The sequence below is a fragment of the Carlito syrichta genome, unplaced genomic scaffold (assembly GCF_000164805.1).
Source record: "Carlito syrichta isolate Samal-C Ts95f unplaced genomic scaffold, Tarsius_syrichta-2.0.1 Scaffold74859, whole genome shotgun sequence".
Taxonomy (NCBI): Eukaryota; Metazoa; Chordata; class Mammalia; order Primates; family Tarsiidae; genus Carlito; species Carlito syrichta.
The window spans coordinates 301,942-326,354 of NW_007018955.1; the positions used below are offsets into that span (position 1 = coordinate 301,942).

Consider the following 24,413-nt stretch of genomic DNA (forward strand, 5'->3'; position numbering starts at 1 on the left):
GTTTTACTGCTAAAAATGTTATGACTTTAAAAAACAAATATTCAAGTGAAATGGAAAAAAAATGATTCCAATTACAAGTTTCTCTTTATAAATGTCATTATTTTAATGTGTAAAAGGTAATTTTTATGGACTTGTGTATACACAATTCTATGAATTTTTTTTTTTTTTTTTTTGAGTTGGAGTCTCACTCTGTCGCCCAGACTGGAGTGCAGTGGCTGCTCCCGGCCACTGCAGCCTCGACCCACTGGGCTCCAGCGATCCTTCCGCCTCAGCTTTCCAAGTAGCCAGAATTACAGGCATACACTAACACACCCGGCTGATTTTTTGATTTATTGTAGAGATGAGGTCTCGCTGCCCAGGCGGGTCTCGAACCCGCGAGCTCAGGCAATCCACTCACCTCACCCTCCCAAGGCGCAGGATTACAGGCTGAGCCACCGAGCCCGGCAATTCTATGAATCTTAACAAAACTTACACCTAGTTGTATCTTGAAATTGTGAGTAGCCATTTAGGAAATAATTTAGTTCAACATGACCCTGACCATCAATATTCTGAGTTTAGTGCTTACAGTCTAATCGGCAGTACTTAAGAATGAAAGGCAAGCCTAGGGGCAGTGACTCATGTCTGTAATTCCAGTACTTTGGGAGGCTGAGGCAAGAGGATCACATGAGGACAGGAGGTTGAGGCTTACAGTGAACTGTGATCACGCCACTGCGTTCCAGCCTGGGTGACAGAACAAGACCCTGTCTTTTAAATACATGCATACATACATAAGTATTGGCAATTATTATTGTCTTATTCTGCTATTTTGGTAAATACTTTATTCAAGAAAATGCAGTTTTCTCATTAGGTACATTTTGAGATATATTTTAACACATCACTGGAGTTACTGACTCCAACATTTTGATTGTTTTTTAAAATCAATATACTTAGTTTTCAAGGGTGCAATTTATTGGTGTACTACTCAAATGCTAAAAATATTTGTCAAAATTGAACTCCATTTTCCAGAACTTCAAATTACTTAAAGCAAAGCAGACTACAGTTGCATTTTGTTACAAAACAGTCTTAAATATTATTATTTCATAAACATATTAATTTCATCCTTTAATAAAATTATAATATCTTTAGAAAAGCTTTACAGTAAGTCCCCTACATATGAACCTTAAAGTCGTGAACTTTCAAAGATGCCAACATGCATTTGCATGTCCAATCACGTAAGTTGGTTCATATGTCTGGTGTACATCTCACTGTGTTTAAGATTAATTACTGAGCTGTTCTGCTAAAGTAGCTCTAATTTCTTTTGCAAATGACCAAATTTTTAGTTTCCCACACCTGTTACTTAGAAGCAGCTGCCTGTCTATAAGAATATTGACCAAGAGTAGCAAGTGGTTTTTTTCTATTTAAAATAAATTAATCTTCTTCCTCTGTTGAAAATATTCTGGAACAAACAAATCGCATACTATTTTTTATTTCCAGAATTCATGGCAGTTGCCACCTTCTTGTAGAGTTAGTGTAGAACCACTTATAAATTTAGTGCATTTCTTATCATTTCTTTTCCTTTATGATATCCTTTATTAGCTGTGCTTTTCAAAAGATATCCCTTATGTGAATGAACAGAATGTCCCCATGAACTAAAATAATAGTCTACTTAGTGGCTATTTATTAATTAAATATTAATAATCTACAGGAAGTAAATGTATCTTAGTTACATACATCTGTTGTCACTGCAGATGAGCATTTCTTATTTAGGTTGATTTTATTCAGATTTAAAATTTTCCTTCCCAAACTTGTGAGTAAATAGGATGATAGGGGTTTGCTCTCCACATTAAGACAATAGAAACACTCAGGTAGCAGGTAGACAGGTGCATTCTTGTGATATCAGTGTCAGTTTCAATTAAATGAAGACATCATGTGGTAGATCTGCCACACTTTTTTTCAAAGCAGAACAGGCTACAATTTTATTTTGTAATAAATTAGTCTTCAATAATATTATTTTGTGAATATATTAGTTTCATCCTTTAATTAAATTATAATATCTTTAGAAAAGCTTTATATTCAGTCCCCTACATACTAACCTTCAAGTTGCGAACTTTCAAAGATGTCAGTGTGCATTTGGCACTTTGAAACTAATCACATAAGTTGGTTCACATGTCTGGCGTACATTGCCGTGTGTGTATCCTCTGCAAGTGGCTATACATTTATGTACTTTACAGTACTAGATTACAGTAGTACAGTATCTTTATTTCAAGTCTAAGATGTCTGGAAGCAAGCATAAAAACAACAGTGATGTAACTGATTGTGTTAGCTGGGTACATAGGCTAACTTTGTTGGACTTACTAATGTGCTCTTAAAACACAACTTGTTCACATGTAGGGGAATTACTGTATTTACCAATATCTTCAGGGAGTTGTTTTAACTGAAATTAGTTATTGAAAAGGAAAAGAAAACAGAACAGTAATAGATTTTAATAATTTTATTTCTTTTCACCAGTAAATTTTATAAATCTTCACACTTACCAGAAAGAGAAGGAATAATCATTGAAAATGGAATTTCAAAAGAATTAGATTTAATTAGAAACATTCTCAGTTTTCTGATTATTACTCTCACTTTGATTTAATAATAAAATAATTGCTGTTATAGTTTACCTTTAAATGTGCCTTTATAGCTTTTAAAGAATTTCATTTGTGCCCTGTGAACTAGGAAACATAAGGCTCAAATCATGCAGCTATTAAGTGGTGAATGAAGAAAAATAACTCAGATTTTCTGATTATTTATGTTTAAACCAAAGTAATATTCTTTATGAATAATGTCATGAGGGCAAAAAAGTTAAATAGAACAAAAAAGAATGTTTATACCAAAGTCATTCAGAGACACTGTGAAGCCAAGTCAACAGAGAACTTGAACACTTGAGGACATGGCAGTGTTATCATCAGTGACTTATTAAGGTCTGTGGTATGTTGGATAAATCACTTAAGTTTTTCTGGACTCAGTTTCCTCACCTGTAAACTTAACTAGTTGTAGATAAACTAATTGAATTCTGATGTCCCATAGACTCTAAAATTGTGTTGAATTCTGATGTCCCATAGACTCTAAAATTGTGTTTATGCTTCCCTGTTACATCATGATAAAATAATAACCGACATTTTATCATGTATTAGGCAATAAAACACTGAAAGTATATTTTACTTATGGTATTTTATATTTTTCTAAAGCCCAGAAGTTGTTGATTTTTTTCATGCCTCAAATGATTTAATTTGGTATAAAATAGATTATATTACCCTAATAGTCTTTTTGCTTATTGTAATTTTTAGGATTTCAAATTGTGATAATACTTAAAATATTAATTTTTAACAATTCCACAAATACTTATGAAGCAACTGCTATGTGCTAGGTGTTGATGTTAGAGTGATAACCCAAACAGACACAGGCCCCGACCACAAGATGTATTGTTCTAATCTTTCCTATTTACATATCTCAAGCTTCTGTTTAGTCTAAGAACTAGCCATGTTAAATTATACAGTATACTTTAGCTGTAACTTAGGATTGGAGGTCGAAAAGATATTTGGATTTCTATTTTTTTCTCTGTTCTTGCTTTACATGAAATTATTACAAGTATATATCACTTTAGTTCAGTTAAGTGGTTAGAAAAATTATAAAGACATAAAACATATCCTTTGTAGTTATTATTAGAAGAATCTTCAATGACAGAAAGTTTCAATGGTAATTGAGGAGAAAAATAGTCATCCTTACTAAGAGGGTAAGAATGAAAACAAAAATTAAAAGGTCAGATTAGCAACCTTTCTATGAAAATTTACCATCATGCTCCTATAGATGAATAAGATCTTTGCCTTCAGGAAACAGATATGTATTATTTAAAACAATACTTTAATAGTACTCACCACTTGTTAGTTCTAAGTAATGCAAGAAGTACTACAGATCCTAGTTCCATGCAATTCTACAAAAAAACACAAACACTACAAGTACCAAGATAGAAATGTTTAAAATTAGCAAGCCTGTGAGATGGTTATATTATTATATTGTTATATAATAATAAAAATATATATTATTATTGCCACTCTGTAGGTGAAAATAAAACTGAAGCACAGAGAGGTTCGGTGACTTGACCGGGATAGCCAAACACAGCTGGGATTCAATCCCACCTGACTCTAAAATCTATGCCCCTGGCCAGAGATGGACAGGATGGCTGCTACTGAGGTCATAGCTTCTCCACTCTCCTCCTGACTTGATGTCAGTGATGATGTTGGGGGTAACAAGCTGTTCGACCTCTCTAAACCTCAGTCTTCTCACTCACAAAGTGAGTCATACACCTCTTTGGATTGAGAAGAGTAAGTGAGATAAGTGACTATGCAGGCAGAGAAAGCCCTTATTACATGTCAAATACTACTGATGTCGTCATTGCCACCCTCGGTTACTCATCAACCTAGTACACAAATCTGATGAATTTTAGGAGATGAAAAGAGGAGGAAGAGTTTAAGCATTTCACATAGGAGTTGAGTCTCAGTTGGATCTGGAAAGATCACTAGAAAACACCAAGGACAAGAAGAAAAACAGGCGTGTCTGAAGGCTGCCTGAGGCCTTCTACCATGCGGAGGGCTTGTGCAAGGACTCCCAGGACCTGCTGCTCTCTCCTCCTCCCCAGGCTTTTTCATCTGACCCCTCTTGAGTCCTCTCTGTTCTCCTCACTGTTCCTGAATGCACCAGGCACATGTCAAGCTTGGGGCCTTGGCTCTGCCATGTGCTTTTTCTGGGATGCTCTTTCCCAAGGTATAGACATGTGAACTCTTCATATGAAGTCCTTGCCGAAATGTCTCTGTCTCCTAGGCCCATCCTGACCACCCCATGTACAACTGCATCTGCCCCGAGCCCTCCAAGTCCGCCTTACCCGGACTTCCGAGCCTCCTCCTGGTTTATCCTTCTGGTGTTAGCATTGTCTCCTACCCCATGCTCTCTTATGTCCCTGCTTGAGTTTCTCTTTGTTGTTGTGTGTGTTTGTGTGTTTTTTTTTTTTTTTTGTCTTCCACCAGTAGATAAGAATTGCTTGAAGGTGGAGATTTTTGTTTCTTCACAGATGCACTCTGAGTCCCTGGACCATGCCTAGTGCACATGCAGGCTCAGCACCTGTCTCTGGAATGAGTGAATGACGGAGGAGTGGACCCTTCGTGCCAGTGTCCCAGGGGCCCTCCTGAGCCTCTGCTCTATCTGCCCTCCTCATGCTGATGACAAGCTAGAGCACTTGTTCTCCTGCACAGCTGAGCACTGGGGCAGGCATGCATCTCTCAACACCGTGAGCTGCTTTGCATTTGAGCTCAGGCACCTTCTGGGCTTGTAGGCCTGCCACTTTGCCTCTCTCTCCTTCCTTCCCATGCTGCCCTGTGCTGAGGCCTCCTCTTCAGTGAGAGGCTTTCCAGTGGCCACCCCATGGGGTCAGCCGTGTGCTGTGCCCTGCCTGCTCTCCTCCTGTCCAACCCCTTTCCTGACCATGGAGCATAGAGACCACAGAGTCCTAACGTTAGAGAGAGCTACCCCTGGTAGTGGCTTCCCAGCCCTGTCCCAGATTTCATGGCTATTTCCATCTTGAATGAGGTGCACCCACAGGCATGTGTTGGAGCCCCCCACCTCCCATGGGGTACAGGTTGGAGACCCCAATCCTCCATGGGGCATGTGTTGGGACCTCCCCACCCCCCACCAGATGTGTGTTGGCGCCCACCACCTCCACAGGACAAGTGTTGAAGCCCCCAACCCCCCAAAGGGTACGTGTTGGCGCCCACCACCCCCACAGGACATGTATTGAAGACCCCAACCCACCACAGGGCATGTATTAGAACCCCACACTCCCCTCAGGGCATGTGTTGGTGCCTACTACCCCTCCACTCTCATTGTGAACAGTAAAGAGCAGAAATAGCTCAGGGGCCAGATAGACTTATGTTTTAACCCCTGCTTTTTACATTCTGACTGAGTGGGGTTGCCCTGCACACTCTCCACCATAAGCTGGAGACACCGCCTTCCTTTCTAGGGGGTTGTCATGCGGTAGATGAATTCTACCTCCCTGAGTTCCTGGTCCTGTGTCTCTGGAATGAGTGGGTGACGGAGGAGTGAACCCTTCATGCCAGTGTCCCAGGGGCCCTCCAACAGTATCAGTGGCCCTCCGACAGAGGAGTGGACCCTTCATGCCAGTGCCCCAGGGGCACTCTGAGTGGACTGAGTGCTCTCTTCCAGCTGGAGGGAATGTGGGGAGTGAGAAATGTCTCCCTCCTCTCTCTCTTCCCTGTTTTTGTCTTAGAAGTTGATGTTGAGTAATGTGAGTCTGAAGAACACACCACTGACACCCTGAACTGAAGGGCAGATAGCGAGACCCCAATTTGTGATCAAAATGGAAGAGACAGGGAGAGGAACAGCCCGGCATCTATGCAACTTGGGAAGAAAGACGTGTGCTGTGTTGTGCTCCTAGTGCCTGGAGGACTTGCATGTCATGTACACTCGAGAGGGTGTCTGACGTCAATAAGTAGAGACAGGTGTTTGTCTCACATTATTAGAAGGAAAAGATATCAGGCAAAAAAAAGAGCCTAAATTTTAGAGAATCAGTCAGTATAAGAATACACATTCTTATTGCTTTTCTTTTTGAAAGTATGTGTTTCTTGACCACAATAATTTATTTCAAACATGTGGTAGTTAAGACATTTTAGACTGATTAGGCAGACGTACACTGCCTTGAAGAAGTAAGTTTTCTCTGTAACATTATTTCTGTGGGAGAATAAATTTCCAGTGTCAGGTGTTCAGTACATATATACTTTTGAAGAGTGGAATAAATTGGGGACTTAATTAATTCTTTGAGTTGTGTCATGTGATTAAAATGCTATGTGCTTTTTAAAATGCTGGGTGATTTATGAAAACATCTTCATGATAATTTTAAAATAATTGGAATAGTTATGTATGAAACTTTCATTTATGTAAAACATCTTCCACTATAGCATCTTCTCTTCTTTTCTTTATCATTTTATGGGAACCAACCAAACAAAACCATCCCAGTAGCACCAGGTGCCAGCTTGTAGATGCCTTCTGAGGTCTTTCAGCACCCAACCCACTTTCACCCTCACCACCCATCTCACCCGTGTGTTCCCTCATGAAGGCACGGCCGCTTGGCATGTCCACATCCGACCATGGCTGTGGTGGACATTCTGCCTGGCGGAAGGCCCATGTCTCATGTCTCCTGTTGGACACCAATCATATACTCAGCACCAGCTGATTTTCATTTTATTATCGTATATTTTTTATTTTGAAAATGCTGACTGACAAGCCATTTAAGTAAGATAGTACCATTTTCATGTCTATTGCTTTTATCATTGTATAGTATTAATGTAGCTTTATTCATCATATATTTTGTGTTTCTTTAACATTTCATTCCACAGGCACTCCAGAAAGTCTGAAAGATCTAGCATCCAAAAACAGACTAGAAAAGGCACTGCCTCTGACGCGGAAAGGTAGGCTTGGTGTTGTGCTGTGCTGCCTATCGCGTCTCAGAACACGTCAGGATGCTCCCACCCATCTTGTGGGGTCCATTCTGACACACTGATTGTGTTGTTTAAGGACATTCCTGTGACTAAATATACCTGAGTGGAAACAGACTCATGGGAGAAACAAGAGAAGGGTAATTTTGAAGGCCAAACTTAAACGCAGGATTTAAAAGATAATCTTCTCTTAGTGATCATTACTAATGAGGATTAAATGCTTACACATTTCTACATACTTATTAGGACATCAATGCTTTGTTTCCGAAATCATTTAAAATGTTATCAGTGAATATAATACCTGAAATATGCAAATATATTGAGTGTCTTATTTATCTGACTAATGCCATCTTTTTAAAAGATCTGTTCTCTTCAAATTCATAATCTAATATTTCTACTTATATATTACAAGCAAAGATATATGCTGAGTTAATTTGAAAATGTATAACCATTTGTTTGCAGTTTATCCAACTTCACAATTTTTGAACGTTTTTAAGTACAACATATTAATGCTTTTGAAACATAGCCATAAGATCACCTAAAAGTGCCAACTAACTTATATTTATTAACCCATTCACTTATCCAGCAATTACTGGGAGCACATCCAGTGACACAGACATAAATGAACGCATGTATTCGGGTGTCATAGCTTACACAGGTCTCACAGGTGCAACAGGAACAGAGTGGGCTGTGAGTAGGACCAAGACATGGTCATGGACCTGCCTCATGAGCCAGACCATGGGATAGGAAGTGATGTGAGGAGCAGAGTGTCTCGTGAGGGTCAATGTAAGGAGATACTTAGGCTGGAGGTGCTCTTGCATCTGGGGAACTGTGCCAGCTTTGGGATGGAGAACAGGTTTCAAACGACAGGAAAGAGGGCTGAAAGTAAGAGCCCAGGTTGGAGACTCCCTGAGAGGTGACAGGAGTGATGTAGCTATGCCACGTCAGCACCACATGGAAAGATTTCAACCCCTTATTCACCCATGAGGCATTGATGTGTTTTAAACATAGGAGGCAGTGATAAGTTTTAGTTCTAGAATCATAGGTCAGGAAGACAACATGTTTGAAGATAGATCAAAAGGTCAAGGGGTAAATGTGAGACACCAGCCAGGTTATTCCTGTAGGCTTGGTTGGGATAGAATCTGTCCATTTACTTAACAAATATGTGCCATGTTCAAGGAGTAGAATAGTGAGTAGCAAAAGAGGGGGACTTTCCAGAGGATGTTACCACTGAGTTGAGATCTGAAAAATGAGTAGGCATGAGGTATGTCAAGGGATGTGGCAGGTGAAAGGGAGATGAAATTTACTTCTGGACAGTGGTCCATGTACATGTTGACTTTCTAGGGAATGCAGTTCACAATGTAATAAGGATACAGAGGGCTCACAAAAGGAGAAAAAGGAGTTGGACTTGAGGAAGGGGATAGATAGATAGATAGATAGATAGATAGATAGATAGATAGATAGATAGATGATAGATAAAATGGATGATAGATAAGAGATTGATGATCCACAGATAGCTAGATAGATGTTGGACAGATAAATAGATAGATGATTGATAAATAACATATAAATAATAGATAAAGTCATAGATGATATATATGATGAACAGATGGTAGATGATTGATAGATGAGAGATAGTTGATAGATTGATAAATGATGGATTAATAGATGATAGATGACTGAAAGATGAGAGGAGATGATCAAGTCATAAATGGTGGATTGATTGATAAGTGATAGACAAATGATAAGTAGACTGATATAGGAAAGGTTGATTGATGGATAATATTGATAGAAGGTAGATAGCCTGTGATGAAACAATGCTTACTATATTTCTGTCTTCACATTCTTTAATCTCAACTCACCTAACTGCAGTTTATTTACTCTCTTTGCAAATGACTCAAGTTCCTTAAACAAGTTTTCAATCTTCAGCTATCATTCCCAGCCCCCTCCACACAATTTCAATTATTGTGACATGATTTAAAATTTTCCTTAAAGTTCTATTATTTTTATTTCACTTAAAAATCTCAGTTGAGTGACGACTATGTGCAATTATGTGCTGAGGATCTATTCATGAACACGTTTTTTTGACAATAGGACATATTATACAAAATACTAGACAGTTCCAGAGCTGGCAGCAGGTATGTCGCTCCCATGAGTGATAATGGGGTGTCTGCTGCTGCAGCCCTGAATATGGCCTCTGGATAAACACTGATCCCACTCCAGAGTGGATGGGATTCACTCTCATGCCAAAGTGTTAGCTGTTCAAGGACAATCACTCCTGCCTTTGCTTGCAGCTTAATATAGAAAACTCTAACCTTTTAGATATGTAGATTGGTTTGATGGTAACTAGAGCTCTTCACTGATTTTTACTGGCATATACATTACATACCTAGTTTTAAAATGGATTGTTGAATAGCTAGTTTCAAAAGAAGAGTTGGCCTGGATTTTCTGGTTCATATTAGCTCTCATTTCTACAGAAGAAACCTTGAGGTCACATCCCCCAGGAGGGCCATGGTCTCAGAGTGAATGCTTCGGACACTGATTCTTGGCCTTTGCGAGTGAACAACTTTTCAAAAGGAATCATACCCCATCATCGTGCATTGTCTTCTGGGAAGATCTGATGGTTAATGATTGCAATATTAAAGACTTCTTCTTGGCCTCACAGACATGGCCTCTTGAGGAAATAGCCTTGTAAGGAAAAATTTGGAAAGATATGATGACCAGTGTAGACAGACGACAAGCAGAACTGGTCATGTCTCCTGGGCTTGGCTGTTCAAAGTGGTGCTTCATATGTCTTGGGAAGCTCTTTGGTGAGATAAAAATCTGACTTTTCATCTTCCTGTGAATCCATCTGTGAGAGTGGGGCTTTCGCTTCTGCCTCCTCTTCCAGTGACTTTTTCCTGTGGCGCCTGTATTCAGTTTCCTAATGGGTCTGCTTTGTCTGGATTCCTGCTTTGAAGTGCTCCACTGCGTCTTCTGTTTAGAAGCGCTTTACTGGCACTTGTGTTTTGAAGCGCTTCACTAGGCGGTGCTATTGCCCTTTCCTTGACCAGCATGTGCAGATTGTCCTTCAGCAAGTCATTTAAAAAGCCCAGGACTCCATCTTTAGGCTTCAGTAGATGCAGTTTACCACAAGTTCACTTGCAGCAGTAAAGTGTCTACCCAGGGACCTATGGTTTATTGAGAAATGTTTTTTACTTAAGTCCAAGACAAAACCCCAGTCTTAGATGAAGAGAGTAGGCACAGACTGAACCCAGGCATAAATGTTTATATACACATGTGGAGGAGGTAACAAACTAGAGCCCGGCATACTTAAGTGTGAACTGAAGTTTTGCTTCAAAAGCCTCAATTTTAAAGAATGAGGATATATTTGCATGCCTGCATGTGTGTATCAGAGTAGGTGCTGTTCGTACCCATATCCACAGATTTTGATCCCCAGAATACAATTCTGTTAGGATCTGCCCATCAACTTAATTCTTGGGAATACATCTATGCATGTATGGATTCATATACTCATTGTGTTAATGGCACATCCTAAGATGTGAATTGCCATTTTTCATCTCATGATACAGAAACAATCTCACTATCAGAGCAGAGAGCGAGCAGACCCGTGTGGGCCCTGACTCTGCCACTTTTAGCTCTTTGTCTCTTTGTTAAGTCACTTTAAGATTCTTCACTTTCCCATCTATAAAATAATGATAACATTTCTCAGTGTATGAGAAGAGAAAAAAGTACTTACGTGTGCATGTATACACGTGCACACACAGATATGCACATGCATGTATACATAATACGTGCCTTCACGTGTGTATGTATGTATATACATTTATAGATGATACACATATGCACTCAAGCAAGCCTGTACATGGCGTGTGTAGATGCCCCATAGTGATGCTGGGTCAGGAATGCCATTACTGTTATTTTACTGTTATTTATTCAGTCCTTGGCTCCCTGATCTGCCTGACTTGTGTGCTCCGAGTCTCTTTCATCCTCTGACATCCTCACATTCTTAGCATATCCTATTTCCTTGAAAAGATCAGTGATCAGCAACCTAGATTCTTTAACCTCACACTCTGCCTGATTTCTTCTGATTAATCTCCCTTTCCTCTTGCCCACAACAAACCCACTTGGTTCCATCTCTCTCCTCTGTGACACCTTGCTCTTTTCCCATCAGGTCTGCGTTTTCCTCCCCCCAAGTCCTTTCCGCAGACAGCCATGCAGCCTCCTTCCTGTCCTCCCTGGGGGGAATGGTCTTCTGGGCAAATCCTGTGATCTCTCTGCTCATGCTTGCTACAGAGCGGTGATGGCAGGATCGAGGGACTTTCCGTGGCAGAGGGAAGCAGATCTTGTGCTGACTGATCTCAGCATCAGCTGTCTCAACCTGCAGACCTCGAGGCTGGGGAGGGAGACAGAGCCACACATGGTCGAACTGCATGTACAAGTTTTTGCCCAGGAAGCTGTTATTTGCCCCTGAAATTGTACTCATACTTTTGCCATTTCATTTGGTGCCACAAGAGTTTGCCTACATTATTTACATTTCAAGTCACATTTGAGGTTTTCTTTCAGTACTTACGAATTACGTTAGGGAACGGGGCAAGAACTTAGTAATGTTGAATACCCATGAAATTTCTCAGTACTAGGGTAAAAGCTGCAGAATTTGGTTTTCAACCCCCATTTAGAAATTGTACTGTGAACAAGAATTGCCTGAAGTTTGTCTCATGATAATGGCTTTTAAAGAGTAATCAATAAAACTCTTATCATTGGAAAGATCATCTCATCTATCTCATAGAAATTGATTCTGTACGGTTGAGTGCATGTAAAAAGACAATTCAGAATGAAGTGTTGAAGTGTAGAATGTTGTTAGTTACTTTTTATTTTTATCTGTAAATTGAGGTGACAGTACAGACTTTTGGGTCTGATGAAGAATTCTTTAATCCATAGCCCAAGGAAATGCAATGCCCCTTCGTGAGCGCCCCAAGTGGTACAGCTTTTGTTCTCATCAGTCTGGTGCATTCACTGTACTTAGAAGGACAAGAGCCTCCAAATCACAATCGTTAGAGTTCTAAAAAGCATTTCACTTAAAGGAAAACTATCAATCTGAGTGGAAGTCAAATAAATCACTCACTTATATACGGTGGTAAATGTATATTCTTTTTTCTCACGCACGCTAAGTCACTTAAGTATATTTTGCAGCTTTGCTTTAACAGGGATAAGGTGTCGTGTCATTTCATTTATCAAAATAATATACACTAAGTATTTTAATCATGAATTTTATTTAAAATTTATATCCCAAATGATGAAGAAGGCAAAAGCATATGTTCGTTTTAAATAAATGCATGTTTATAGAACACTGGATTTTAATTCTTAGTTCTTAATTAATTATATTTATAATAATTTTGAGTACCATATTAAGGTAACTGTCAAAATAGGAACAAATACCATTTCTGACATTATTCTACTAACAGAAAATGTTTTTGTCTATACAGTAGCTATTTGCATTAATCAGTCATGAAATTAATGAAGCATTAATTACAACTGGTATGGTAACAAGCATACCATCTTATATTATTTTAGTTTCTTGATCTGCTTAGATTAACCTCAAAGGGCATCCTTTTTTTGCTGTGTATTTGGCATAGACTTGCTTTATTACAGAGTAAAATTATAAAAATTGTAAAATGTACACAGAGTTCTGCAGTATTTCTTCTGGAAAGTAAGCCCTTGAAGTCCCTGTATTTGTTATTCTAGTGATAGTTGCTTGTTCAGTCAACATACCTTCACTGAGCTCTGCTCTCTGCAGCTGTATTCTGGGCACTGGAGTTGAGCTTCATAGAACACTAGAGACTGAAGTCTCTGTTGCTGTGGACCTCGCAAGAGGTTGATTATGTGAGAGAGCCCGGGTCAGCCGTTGAGAACACATAACATTCACATGTGCAGTAATAACTTGTCTGTGGGATCTGAGCTCCATTTTGGTCATTGCATGATGAGTTTTCTTCCAGTTCTATAAAATGACTGTCTTGTAAAGTAACCAGGTTTTCCTTGGACAAATGTGTTGGTGTCAAAGTTCATGTGAACCTGCTGACTGGAGATCTTTTTTGGCCCTAATGTTTTAGGGTTCTCCCACCATGCCTTTCTAGAAGGGGACACGCAGCCCCAAGAGCGACCGATCAGCCAGGCATTAGGGGCAAGCACCCTGCTCGCTCCCGGTCGAGTGAGCACCCTAGTGTCAGAACGCTGTGCTCTACGCACCATCTGGTGCCCGGAGGGTCTGCACCACCTTCTCCACTTCTGACAAGGTCGCTGTTCAGTGTCCAGCAGCATTCATGTCCTGCCTGCGGGCGTTGGTGTGGTGTTGTGCCTTCCCGAGCACGGAGCTTTCACTCATCATGACACCATAATTTTTAACCCTTTCTTTGTGACACTGAAATCTCCCACATCCTCTACCACCTGCATTTCCCTTTACTGTGCTGATGGGACTCTATGGCTTCTGCCAATCAGCCATCACTGGAAATGAAATTCGGCTGTGTGGTGTCCTTCCATCTGTTTGTGGCATATTCATATATAATTTTTAAATAAAGGGACATTTTCTATGATTAATTACCTGGAATGAAATGTGTATTACTTTAAATAGTGTAGGAGGAATTTTTAAAAGCCTTTTATATGTATCCAGTAAAGTGTTAGTATTTTAATATTCATTAGCTTGAACAGTGTTGAAATTCCATCAGGTGGAAGTCAGCTTAATCCTGGGCAGTAGTAATATATCAGCACTCTTCTCAAATTTGTGAAGAATTTGTGGCTTCATCCTTGCAACAGGGAATCTTATAATGTGTCCAATATCATTTTAAATAACTTCCAAGGTTTTTCCTGTTTTAAGTATTAAGTTTAAAGAATGCTAACTTATAAAAGTCTACAACTGGAATCATCCTTATCAGTTATAAATAATTCTAGAGCATATATTGATTTAATAATAGCAATTTAGAGACCAGCCTTTCTTAACTAAATTATTAAGATCCAGAGGCAGTGACTAAATATACTTGGTTCAGCACTGCCAAAAATGAATCAAAAATGAAAAGCTTGCCCAGAAAGCATAGATTCATAGAAAGTCAATGTAAAGAAGCAAATTCAATTCTGCTCAGTTCAGGAGTTTGTTATGCAGAACATTGCCCTGTCTCTTTTAGCACCCCCCCCCTTTTTTTTGGTAATACTACTTTTATACATATCATAAAAAGTATTTGATTTTGCTTCCAACAGCCCAGTGAGAGGGTTTAGTCTGTTTTAATAGGAGCAGGAAGGAGGAAAGGGTTTTTGTCAGCTGTGTTGGAGTTTCATGATTTCCTCCCTTGACTCTTGCCTGCAGAATGCACCGGCAGGGAAGCCCAACCCGGTCTCCTCCCGCGGACACACCGCCCACCAGCCGCCGGGGAAGACAGCTGCCCCAGGTGCCCGTGCGAAGCGGCAGCCTAGAACAAGGTATCCCATCAGGAGAGCTCTCTGCCCAAAAAATCTTGCTTTTGAAAACTCCCTCTTTCAATATTCCTTTTATGAAATGAATGGTATTATGATTAGATGTCGCTTTCTGAATCCTAAGAATCTACGTTTCTGAGACTTTTATCCCAGCACCTGATTACAGTGGTTCATAGCATGCACTCAATTTATGATAAGTGAGTGGACAAATGAATTTCAGACGGTCATTGCATAGAATGGATGGAGGTCTAGACACACTTTTTTCCAAGGAGACAAAGGAAGACAATAAAATGTTGTAAAATCTCAGTGCAATATGGTATTTTCTGTGTTAAAAGAAGACTTACTTTACCTTTTAAAACTTTTAAAATTAAACATCATATTGAATGCTTTAATGATGTATACAATTTTAACTTAATTGACAGTATCCTATATTTCTATATAAGTTTGATGATGAAAAAATAAGCATCTTCAATGATTCATATTGCTTAAAGAGTTGCTTATTTTATACATATATATGTTGTGTTTTATTTTCCGAGTGACGGGAGGGAAAGAGAGAGGGAGAGAGGGAGGAAGGGGAGGAGAGAAAGAGAGAGAGAGAGAGAGAGAGAGAGAGAGAGAATATGAATGGGAATGTAACGACTTGAGTAGATGATTGAGATACCGGGTTAAGATAGTGTTCATGTGGCCCAGAGTGCTATCCTAGTTCTCTGTAGGTGAAATGATTCTTCCTCACATATTTCTTATCGGGGATTTGTTAAGCAATTTACTGAAATAACTTTTAATTTGGGATTATAATATAAATGCAGTGGACTTATGCTTAAAACACTTATTGGAAATTTTCATCCTTATGAAATAACTGAAAGGATACTATGTTGAATATTTTTTTCAACAGTGTTGAGTGTTGCTGATGGAATATTTGCTTTTCCTTCTATACCGGGGGTGCTGGGTACACATTTTTTTCACCTAGTTGAAATGCCTTACTGACTTGTATCACAGAAATGTTATCTAAGAAGACAAACATATTGTTTCAGAGGCTGATGTGGCAGTTCGCCATGCAGAATACTTGATTTCAGAAATATTAGTATAGGTTTTAAGAGGTATCGGCCTATGAATAGAGTAATACTGGTACAATGAGCTCTGGGTTTGCATTTTTCAAACATGTCCTGGTACCGATTTATGCTTTTGTGTTCTGGGTTGCTCTGAGGGTATCCATTTAGCTGATCAGAAGAGTACGATGCACTGTGAAACTGACTTCTTCTCTAAAATAGCAATTAATTCATGGAAATTATCAATTCACATGTTTAATAAATTTTTTTAATTCCTGGGAATATTTTGAGAAGATTATTCATAATTAATGTTATTGAAACTCTAGAAATAACCCAAATGAAATTGTTTTAAAATTTTAAAGATGAAAGTTGGTGTTTTAAAAATTATCTGTTCCTGAACTCCTGTTGCACAACTAAAAGAACTGCAAATTTCAGTGTTGAATTACAAACTCAGTGTTACTGGCCGTATTTTGCTAAAGATTGATAACCAAAATGTTAAGTGCTCCTAAAATTCTTTGCATTTCCTACAGTTGCAAATAAACATTCTATGGGGTTGAAGGCATATAAGAGTACTGTATATGGCTCTCACAGAGTGAGACTGCAATCATATTATTTCTGTAGAAATAAGTGTTGGTTCTACAAAATTGGTTGACTTGTATGTTGGGTTTTGTTTTTTTTAAAAGCTTGTGTTCTATTAATGTCAGTGTTCCTGTTGATGATGTTCATCTTTCAGAGAAATCTTCAATTTGTAGAGATTGAATTGAGATGGGAGGAAGGAAATGACCGAGAATGGCACTGATGATTTTATTTTAATATCACAAATACACTAATAAATGCTTTTGATCATTTGAGGTTCCTGAAATATATGATCTCAAGAGTCATGTGCAAACAGCAAGCATTTGTGATTATACCTAAGTGTCTTGTATATAAATGGACATGGTATTCATGATGTTCATGCTTTGGGGCGTGTGGTAAAGGGTCACATTGCCTGCTGCCATGTTATCATGGATCTGTTTCAGATCGAACCGTGAACATGAAAGCTTTGTTTGTCCTACAATATGTTTTGAAAAGTAAATTTCTAAATTGATGTCTGAGTTGGAAAGGATTTAGCTTTTTTTAGTTAAGATTGATTTAATTGTTGTTCTTTAGGCTATAGAATTATGTCTTTTATTTCTTTCAATATTATTTTTTACACTTTGTCTCTTGTGAAGACGAATGCTGACTGTGGTCTGTTTACAGTTGATTAAGCCTCTACTGCACTTTATTTCCTTTCAGTTTTATTTATTGTTTGTTTTTAATTTTTAACAATGGGTGGCTATCTTTTTTAAAAAAATAATTGCTAAATAGCTGATTGGTATGAAGGGATCTTTCAAATGTTTTAGATTTTAGGATGGTAATACAACTTCTTGGTGTACTTATTAAAGAATTGTATTCTTATACAAGTTCTGGACACAGTTATGTACATTATAGTTTTCAGGATGTATGCCAGGACAACTTGCTTGTTTCACTAGATTTATGTTTGTTTGCTTTTCTTGTAAATCAGATTTATTATTCTTTCTTTGTGCTATAAAAGCAATATCTCTCTCAGCTGGGCGTGGTGGCACATGCCAGTAATCCCAGCACTTTGGGAGACCAGGAGTTCAAGACCAGCCTGGGCAACACAGTGAGACCCTGTCTCTACAAAAATAAAGATAAATATGTATATATATATTTTGATTTTAAAAAGCTGTATCTCTTATTTTAAAGGCAAACATATCATTTAAAAAGATATGTTTAAATAGTGCTATAAAAAGTATTGTAAAGCTTCCTTTAAAAACTAGTAATATTAGTCTGTTTGCCGCATAGAGTCAGATTATGTTAAAGTATTTTTAGGATTAAAAAAAGGACGTGACCAAAGTATAGAGTTTGAGATAGAGCATTCGAAAAAGTAGCCTTACAACTTAGGTAATGATAATGTTATATAATAATTAAAAGCCAACACTTCTGCGAGATTTCTCTGATTGTGTTTCAATATCATATTCCAGTGTAGCCCTTGTGTAGAGTAAGGCTGAAGGTAGCATGATTGGTCACATCAGAAAGGCGTGGGTTTCTGAGGCCATCCTTGTGGTGCATTTTTTGCTCAAGTGGATGTCTTTAAAGAGCATTTAAGGATCATTCATAGACTAGCATATACAGGAATGCCAGTTATATTTACTATGTTTCATTAAGCATCTCCTACCCAGAACTCTAACAATAGTCCCTGAGAAGTACACAGCTAGACCAACAGTCCCAGGACACCAGAAAAGAGATGGGTATGAAGCTTTATGAAACACGTAGGAAGCAGAGTGCCTAAAAAATGAGATTTTCTAAAGTGTAGTTTTTACTCAGTGTATTTTAACACCAGCTTAATTCGTCTGAGGAGAAAGAAAGACTTACTTAATTATAATTTTTTTCATGTGGAAAATGTTACAGAAACTTACATAGTATGAAGAAAATGACCACTATTTCGTGAAAAACATTTCCTTTCTTTATCATATGGACTTTCAGTTAGTTCATCTGAAATTCCATCACTTTTGAAATGATAAAAATTTTGTTATGAATGTTAAGTGTGGTTTTACAATAAAAATCACAATGGGTTTACGTTAAAATGTTTTAGGAAAATTGGTACTGAAATATTATACGATTCATAAATCACAAGAAAAAATGCTGCAGAATATATTTTTCAAATAACAAACCTACTAATACCTCAGTGTTTATGTTTTATTTTAAATCTTCAAATTGCCGTATTCATTCTTTCTTTGGTTAATTTAGTATCATATTTGGGACCTCATGGTTTGTCATTGTGGTTTATCATGTCACATTATATGTTATGCATTTTTATTACTCATGCCATTGTGTTAATTCACATTTCCATGTCTAACTATAAATTTGCTGATTTCTTTTCCTTTGTTTCCATCATTATGTGCATTTAATACATTGAAGAACAAGAAAAACATAACTCTTCCACAAAAGGTAAATATTAATATAACTTTTTATCATTTAATATTGTTACTTTTAAAAATAATATGCAAGTTATATAGCTGTATTTATTGAAATGATGAGCAAAGTTATTTAACATATAGTTATTTTCCTGAAATGATTTCATAGGGCATTTAGTATACATTCTTTCATATTGTGAGCAGTTCACACCAAAGAGGAAAAGATTACTTTGAAATTAGTAATTTTTTAAAAAATATATTTGTCCACGCTGACAACTAGAAAACAATTCTCCTTGGAAAGTGACAACATATTCTTTGTGTCTGTTTATTGTTTATAACCCTGCTTTCATAGATAGAGAGCTTAATTCCCACCCCATCCCCAGGGTAACATCTGGTCAGAGTGGTAGAAAATTCCCCCATTGTACCTTCCAGGACAGATCCCGTGAATGCCTCGACCCACAAACTGTCATGCACCTGGGAAGCTGCTGCCTTAGTGCTGCTTCTGTCACCCCCAGGAGTGTCACAATGCCTATTAGTTCCATCTCTCTCAGAGTCATAGGAAAGGGAAGGCATCTAGTATTCTTGGTCTTTGCACGTGAGTTTCCTGTAGGTTTCAGACCCCACAACCATATGCTGTCCACACTGTTTCCTGTTCTGGATCACTCATGGTGGGTGACCCGAGAAGTAAATATTTGAGCATGAGTGTTATGCTTAACATGGTAACATTAGTAACATTTAAAATTGCATAATGATGGCTAGGCGCAGTGTCTCAAGCCTGTAATCCCAGCACTTTGAGAGGCCGAGGTAAGAGGATTGCTTGAACTTAGGGGCTTGAGCCCAGCCTGGGCAACTTGGCGAGACCTCATCTCGACAGTAAATCAAAAACTTAGCTGGGCATGGTAGCATGTGCCTGTCATTCCAGCTACTTGGAAGGCTGAGGCAGAAGGATCACCTGAGGCCAGCACATAGAGACTGCAGTGACCATGAGCATGCCGCTGCACTCCAACCTGGGTGACAGAGTGAGACTCCAACTAAAAAATAAAAAAAAAAATTTCATAATGCTGTAAATGTGATAAAAGTACATTTCTCTGTATTTGAAAATAAATTAGTGATAGCTACTCCTGAAAATACATTATCTGTATTTTATGAATGAGGAACCTCAAGTTCAGATGCTTCCCTTCCCACTGCTGGTGCCTCATAGGCCACAGACCCCGCCCGGTCTTGTCTTTTAACTTCTTCCACTACGTGCTGGCACAGCCTGTTTTAATAAGCAGCAGATCCTAAATATATGATTCCTAATCCGAGCATATTTAGGTATGCGCTATGTATTGCAGTATTACAAAGAGAAAATGGGAGATCATATCAATTACTTATTTAACTTGAATTTATAAAAATATAATGTAATTATATTTATATTCAGGTACTAGCTACCCTACATTTTTAATTTGGGAATCTGAATCACAACTTTAAATCCAGTGTTACAAAGATGGTTAATGTACTTGTCCTCAGTTCAGAAGAAGATAGTTGGATTTGCAAGATAAATGTGTGTGTTAAAAGCATTAGACTTTCATATTAGAAATGGGCCTGGACTTAATTCATTTATTCAAAAGTACGAAGTATGTTCGTGCATGAGTATGAACATTTATGGCCTCTCTACAGAGTGGGTCAGTATGTTATGTTTTATGAGGTCAGTGTGTCCTGACTGAGAGTTGTCTCCACCCTGCCAAATCTTCCTTGGATTTGTAGGACAACCAGTGCTCCCAATGTGTCCAGGACTGAGAGAGTTGCCAGATGCAGGATTTTTCCATGCTAAAACCAAGATAGTTCTGAGCAAAGATAGTTGGTCACCCTAACTACAGGGGACCAGTCTGTTAATTTGCCAGCATTCATCTGTAAAGTCACATAAAGAGATGTGTCAAGTACCATCCATATTACTAATGGTAGGTAGAATGCACTGAGCACTTACTATATGTCAGTGTTATTTACCTCACTATATTTTCATAATAGCATGAGACATAGCTACTAATGATCTCATTTCCCCACTGAAGAAGCTAAAGCTTAGAAATATTAAAATCATGACTCTTTATCAGTTCATCTTCCAAATCAGTGAAGAGATAGCTGGACACAAGGCTCACTCCAAAGACCTTGTTCTCAACCACTTTACTCTAAAGGCAAAAGGCACTGTGTATACCTCACCACATAACTACATGGAAAGGGTTTCACTACTGTTTATTGAAATCGAGTGAAGAGCTATGTGCAAGCCGGTGCAGACACAGAAACTGGGAGGCAGAGCCCAATTTCAATGCCGCAGCCTGTAGGATCCGTGCACCATGTCCCTGTCACAGTTCCCACTCACCCCAGAATCCTGAGGGGCCCACTTAGTTCCTCTACCTTCCCCTGACCTAGTTTTTCCACTCAACTCAGTCTTCTGCACCTGGCTTCCCCTCAAGGTGACTCTGCGACTCAGCCAGTGTGTTTGGAGAGGGATAACCCTATCCTTCAACTTGAAAAGTCAACCCAGGAACTGTAAATGTTCATACTACCCTCCTACCTATGAACTCCCTCTTTTATGTTGAAAGCTGAGAGACCGTATCATTGTAGTCTTCACAAACTGCTTTATAGGCCTATTTTAAACTCTTCATTCTAAAAGTAAGCCCATTTTTCCTCTCTGCTACATTTCTTGGACAGTTTTAAAGAGCCCATGAATGTAGTTTTGGGGCATCGAAATAATGATATAAGAAGATCAAAACTGAACCAGAAATTAAATGACTTCAAGGTGAGAAAAAATGTTCTTGTCATAATAAATTTCTAATGTATATACCTTTAGATAGTATTTCTTATGTGCACTAACTTTTTGACTTTGGAAAGTGATTTTGAATCATGACAAAACATATCATAGTATGTTTTCTACAAATATGAATGTCCTTTATCATAAAAAATGTGTAATTTATACACATGGAGATTGAAAGACAATTGTAGAGTTCAAGTAATTAAATTATTTGACCAGGAACAAAAAGTAAGTAGCATTTGGTTGCTTTTTATTTCTTTTTTACAAATAAAATATGCATAATTTTTATTAGCAGATCATAGGGACTGTTAAAGGATTGACTCTAGTCAATTGTATTATTAAATCCCAGGTTTCTATTAAAAATTATCAATTAAATTTCTTGTACTTTCCTTCTTTAAATATTAGCAAGAACAGTTTGAATGCCAAGTTATGCAAAATATATTTTTATGGGACTATGAGCATTACCTTTAATTAAGTGCAATTTGTGTAAAAAAGTGAAAAAACATTCACTTTAGTAATTTTCAGTTGCATTACTTATTGTAACTTCATTTGAAATTTGATAGCATAGTATATTGTGAAACTTTATAGGAACAGATTTTGTACTTAACTTTTGCTAAAGTAAGTAAACTGTGTGTATTTTCCAGAATATGCGTTATTTTTACTTATTAAGTAGCAAAGGATTTCAGTTTTATGTACACTTATATGGTTATTTGTTAGATGCATATTACCCAGTGGATCACTTCCTGTTGCTGTGTGTTACAATTTGAAGGTGCAAGTTTCGTAGCCTTCAAGGGCCTTACTTCTCCTAAGCACTTATTATGAGTATATATGAATTTGAACATCATGAATATTTAGAGCTCCAATAGTGAAAGTTTATTTTTAATGTATCCTTCCCAACTTTCTCTCTACACTTAGGGGACCCAGAGGGTGGAGCAGCTTAAATAGAACAATTCAGAAGTTGCAGTTCTGACCCTACTTTCCCATTGGGCAATACAATTGTGTTCATTTATAACAGCTTTGTAGCTGTTTGACATTTCAGAGGACTCAGCCCCTACTAACATAACCTCCCCTTGCAGGAAACGCGTAGTGAGGGTTTCATCCCTGCTCTTCTCAAGCATTGTGGGGCCTTGTGGAGGAACTTAGAAGGCAGGCAGGTGTCTAGCCGCAAACAAGCTCTTTGATGTATTTTCTCTAAAGTTATGCATGCTCCCTAAATATTGTAAATTATGGGAAGCGGCTGCCAGAAATCAAGATTGAATTTGGCAAAGTTATGCCACATCAAGACTTTCAAGCTTGATTCTGCAGCCATAAGTGGTATTAGAATAATGAAAAATTATGACTAAATTTATTAGAGATCATTTGGCGTAAACAACAGGACACTCGATGAATGGTTTTGTTATACCCTAGGAAAACTTTAACTACTCAACTCCTTTTCATGAAATTTGTATTCAAAATACCTCTTAAGGAAGATAGGGCTCCCTCTCAAAAGCTGAACATGGTTTAAAAGCTATTTACCTTAGCATAACACAAAGGAGTAAATGACAGATTTTATCATCAAAACCTGACATTCTTATCTGCTGATTCTTGGCAGTTTTGACTCTGAGAAGTGATGTCTGTAGGTGGTGATCCTGAACCTGGTCTGGTAGCTCAGTGGAAGAGATGCTGAAACAAGCATGGTCTTATGATCTGGACTGCACTGAGGCAGATTGATTCTGTGTACAAATTGCCTCTTTCACCTATGCTAGTGTTCCATCTCAGCTGTCTATGCCAAACACAGGCTGTTTTCTTTAAAAGGCCCTAAAGCAGTGTGGTACTTTCACTATCATGTGTTACTCACTGCATTTTATGTTTCACATGCTAGGTAGGTATTTTCTTTTATTATTTGTGTTGTTACAGCACAATTGTAGCATCCAAGAGGATTATACCAGGAAATAAGGGAAACAACTTGGAACATTTTTACACTTGTGAATTGACATTCATTATTCCAAGAAAATGCCCCAGGACTTGGGCATTTCTACAGAGTCACAATATTTTGAACATCTGAGCTTTATGTATAGTGTATATGTGCGTGGAGATTGGATAAGTGTTATATCAAAGTTTCTTACTGCACTTGTATGACTCCAGAAATAAGGATGAGCATGAACAGAACACAAGACACTTGGCCTCAGTGCCCATGGATCCACACCCATGGATTCAGCCAGCCACGGATCAAAAATATTCGGGAAAAACATGGTTGGTTTCACCTGTACCAAACGTGTACAGACTTGTTTCCTTGTTACTATTCCCTAAGCAATACAGTATCATAACTATTTATATGGTACTTACCTTGTCTTTGGTAGTATACGTGATCTAGAGGAGATTTAAAGTTTACCGGAGGATGTGCTTAGGTTATATATAAATATTATACCGTGTTATATCAGGGACTTGTACCTCGTGAATTTTGGTATATGCTGGGGTCCTGGAATCCATCCTGAGCAGATACTGAAAGACAACTCTATTTTTTTTGGAAAAAAACACATTGTAGAAAATAATAGTGTAAAATACAACTAGTGAACATTTTTGTTGCATTAACCTCTATAGTTTTGTTAAGTTACCACATTTTTAAATGCTGGAAGTTAGTTAATAAGCAAGAGACAAA

At 38.1% G+C, this 24,413-nt stretch overlaps 1 protein-coding gene across 33 annotated transcripts in view; it reads left to right on the plus strand.

Moving 5' to 3' along the window:
- Positions 1-24,413, plus strand: part of RIMS1 (regulating synaptic membrane exocytosis 1) — a 192,377-nt gene that overhangs the window by 62,240 nt on the left and 105,724 nt on the right. For 13 of the 33 annotated variants that reach the window (XM_008053497.2, XM_021710006.1, XM_021709934.1 and 10 more), the window contains 2 exons: positions 7,425-7,496; positions 14,878-14,990. In XM_008053497.2, coding sequence (XP_008051688.2) covers positions 7,425-7,496; positions 14,878-14,990 — 185 coding nt within the window. Of the gene's footprint in view, positions 1-7,424; positions 7,497-13,633; positions 13,817-14,877; positions 14,991-18,991; positions 19,022-24,413 lie in introns of all 33 variants that reach the window. The other 20 variants (XM_008053507.2, XM_008053514.2, XM_021709938.1 and 17 more) reach the window with 5 other exon arrangements.